Below are 2500 nucleotides of genomic sequence, written 5' to 3'. Positions count from 1 at the left end.
TTGTGTATCGAGTGTGAATTAGACAAGGAAGGCAAAACAATTCGCTGAGACATTAAAAACATAAAAGAAGTATATAAAGATTTTTCTGTTTTTGTTTTTGTGTTCAAGAATTCCCGCTAATTCAAGCGTCATGGTACGCTAACGCCACTGCCTCGGTTACAGAGGCAGGTTCAAGTATGCATTAAATTATACAAGATTCCTATGAAATCCTGAGACTGTTACGGGGTTCAGAGGCCCAATCATCAGAGAAATAAAATGTTCCCACGAACATTATGGGAATAAACTCTCTATTTTTTCATAAAGATGTATTGTGAAATAAATGAAACTACAGTTAGAAATACATCAAATTTATTTTCAAGACTCCTTTAATGTTCATGGTCAAAAGTAGACGTATCTCTCTACTCCCATGTTTGATCAAATATGAATACAGAAACTGGTTAAGTTAGGTTTCTAGCCTTACATTAACCCGTCTATTCCTCACAAACGGATAAATTAATGTGCGCAGAGTTCATGTAATAGCGCCACGAAAATGATACCTGCTGATCCCTTTTAACCACAGTCACTACTACTCACAGGAAGCTCGATGGCATCTTTATAAACCCAAATGACATAATTCAGAGAACACGTACTCAAGGTCCACAGGAACTGTTCCGAACATATCATAATAATTGATTATGATAAATGTAATCACTGCGTTGCTGTGCAGTACTTAGTGTTGCGGACGAATGTTAGGGTTCACCTGCAGCACATTCATGTATACACAGGGATTTTTTCTTTTGGAGAGACAGTTCCATTCTCTTTCTTTTTTATTGTCGTGTTCCTCAAAATATTTCTGTTTTGAAGCTGATGTGAATTTCACCCTTTTAAATTACATGCCGAGTGGTAACAAAATTATTTCACAGACTGTGCCAGTTTTAAATGTGTCCAAAGTGCACATTAGCATACAGTACGCTGCGGGCATACAGGGCAAGAAGGATAATCTTTTAGTGTCACTTCTTCTCCCCTCCTCTTCCTTCCCCTTCCTCCCACCCGGGGCGAGGGGATGTCAGTCGCGGCTCAGAGGAGGAGGGGAGCAGGGAGTTACTGTCACACGACCTTGGCATGCCTGCCGCAGCTAAACTTATTATCTGCGGCCTCACACACACACACACATACATACAGGCGCATGCCGCTCCGCCCGTGTGCCCTGCTGCCGATGCATACACCTGCGGCAGGAAACATCAACGACGAAACAGCCTGCGGTTTATTCAGCATATGTCTATGACATCGGGTAGGTGCGAGGCGACCAATCAGCACAGCTGAGTTGCCTGACGACCGCATGCGTCCGTAAAAAGGACGATATTCGCAGGTCGGTTCGACTACCGACGTCTGACAGACTTCCTGATGGACTTGGTGCGGCCGTGGGCAGGATGCCGCGGCTCAGGATAGGGCAGCTCCTCTTGGTAGAGACCGAGCTTGACTCCGCAGAAGAAAAGCTTCTCCTTGAACTCCTGCTTGAGCGTGCGGAGGCGGAGCATGATCTCTTCCTTCATGAGCGTGTAGCACATGGCGATGAGGCCCATGCCGATCAGGAGGTACATGAAGTTAATGATGAGCTTAGTCTGCGAGTCCTCCGTGGCCGCCCCGAAAGCTTCGCCGCCACCGAACCCGGGCACGAAGTCGCCGATGCCGATCTTGGCAAGAGACGTGAAGGAGAAGTAGCAGGAATTGAGGTACGACCAGTTCTCCCACTCGGCGAACATGACGGTGCCCGTGGTCATGTAGAAGATCATGACCCAGATACAGGCCGTCGAAGGCACGATAATGGTGGGCTCCTCCCATTCGCCCAGCTGCTCACCCTCTTCCTCGGTCTTTTTTTTGCTGCGGTTCACGCACCGATACATCGCTCGATACAGGAACTTGAAGGACTTGGCGAAGACGCGGCCCATGTTCATGAAGTAGACGATGTAGAGCGGGATGCCCAGGACGGCGTACAGGATAGTGGCGATTTTGCCCCAGTCCGTCCGGGGCGTCATGTGGCCGTACCCGATCATGGTGAAGACGCTCAGGCAGAACATGAGGGAGGCGGGAAAGTTCCACACCTCCTCGTGCGAGCGGCCATCGTAGCCGCTCTTGACTACTGTCACGATGTCCTTTTGGAACTTGTAGAGCGTCTCGTTAACGTCCTCGTACCAGCGGTCCTTGTGCAGGACATTCAGGTGTTCCGTGTAGTTCCAGAGCGTGCGGATCGTGTCGTTGTGAATCACCGACGTCTGGTTCGTCATCCAGAATTCGGGTTTTCCCTCGATGGCAATGAAGGCGAAGGCGCCCATGATAGCGTAAGACACCACTAGACCGCCCACGCCAACTTGCGTGCACATGAAAGACACGAATTTCCTGCAGCAGTTCTTGCACTTTTCCCGCGAGTCTTGGGATTCCGAGGACGAAGTCCCATAGGAACGCTGTGAGGCCACTCCATGGGACCTCTGCGACGCCCGGCCTCTTTCAACGCCCATGGTGG

The 2500-nt window shown here is 49.3% G+C and overlaps 1 protein-coding gene across 1 annotated transcript in view; it reads right to left on the bottom strand.

The window, feature by feature from the left end:
• Window positions 1–331: 331 nt before the first annotated feature.
• The window catches only part of LOC125047542 (TWiK family of potassium channels protein 18-like), a 2732-nt gene continuing 563 nt past the window's right edge, over window positions 332–2500 (bottom strand). The window contains exon 1 of the mRNA XM_047645817.1: window positions 332–2500. This exon is cut by the window's right edge and continues 563 nt beyond it. Coding sequence (XP_047501773.1) covers window positions 1359–2495 — 1137 coding nt within the window. The 5' untranslated portion in view covers window positions 2496–2500 and the 3' untranslated portion in view covers window positions 332–1358.

Source organism: Penaeus chinensis, chromosome 41 (genome assembly GCF_019202785.1).
Source record: "Penaeus chinensis breed Huanghai No. 1 chromosome 41, ASM1920278v2, whole genome shotgun sequence".
Classification (NCBI taxonomy): domain Eukaryota; kingdom Metazoa; phylum Arthropoda; class Malacostraca; order Decapoda; family Penaeidae; genus Penaeus; species Penaeus chinensis.
Note: the sequence above shows the minus strand (reverse complement) of the source record. Positions and strands in the feature narration are given on the sequence as shown.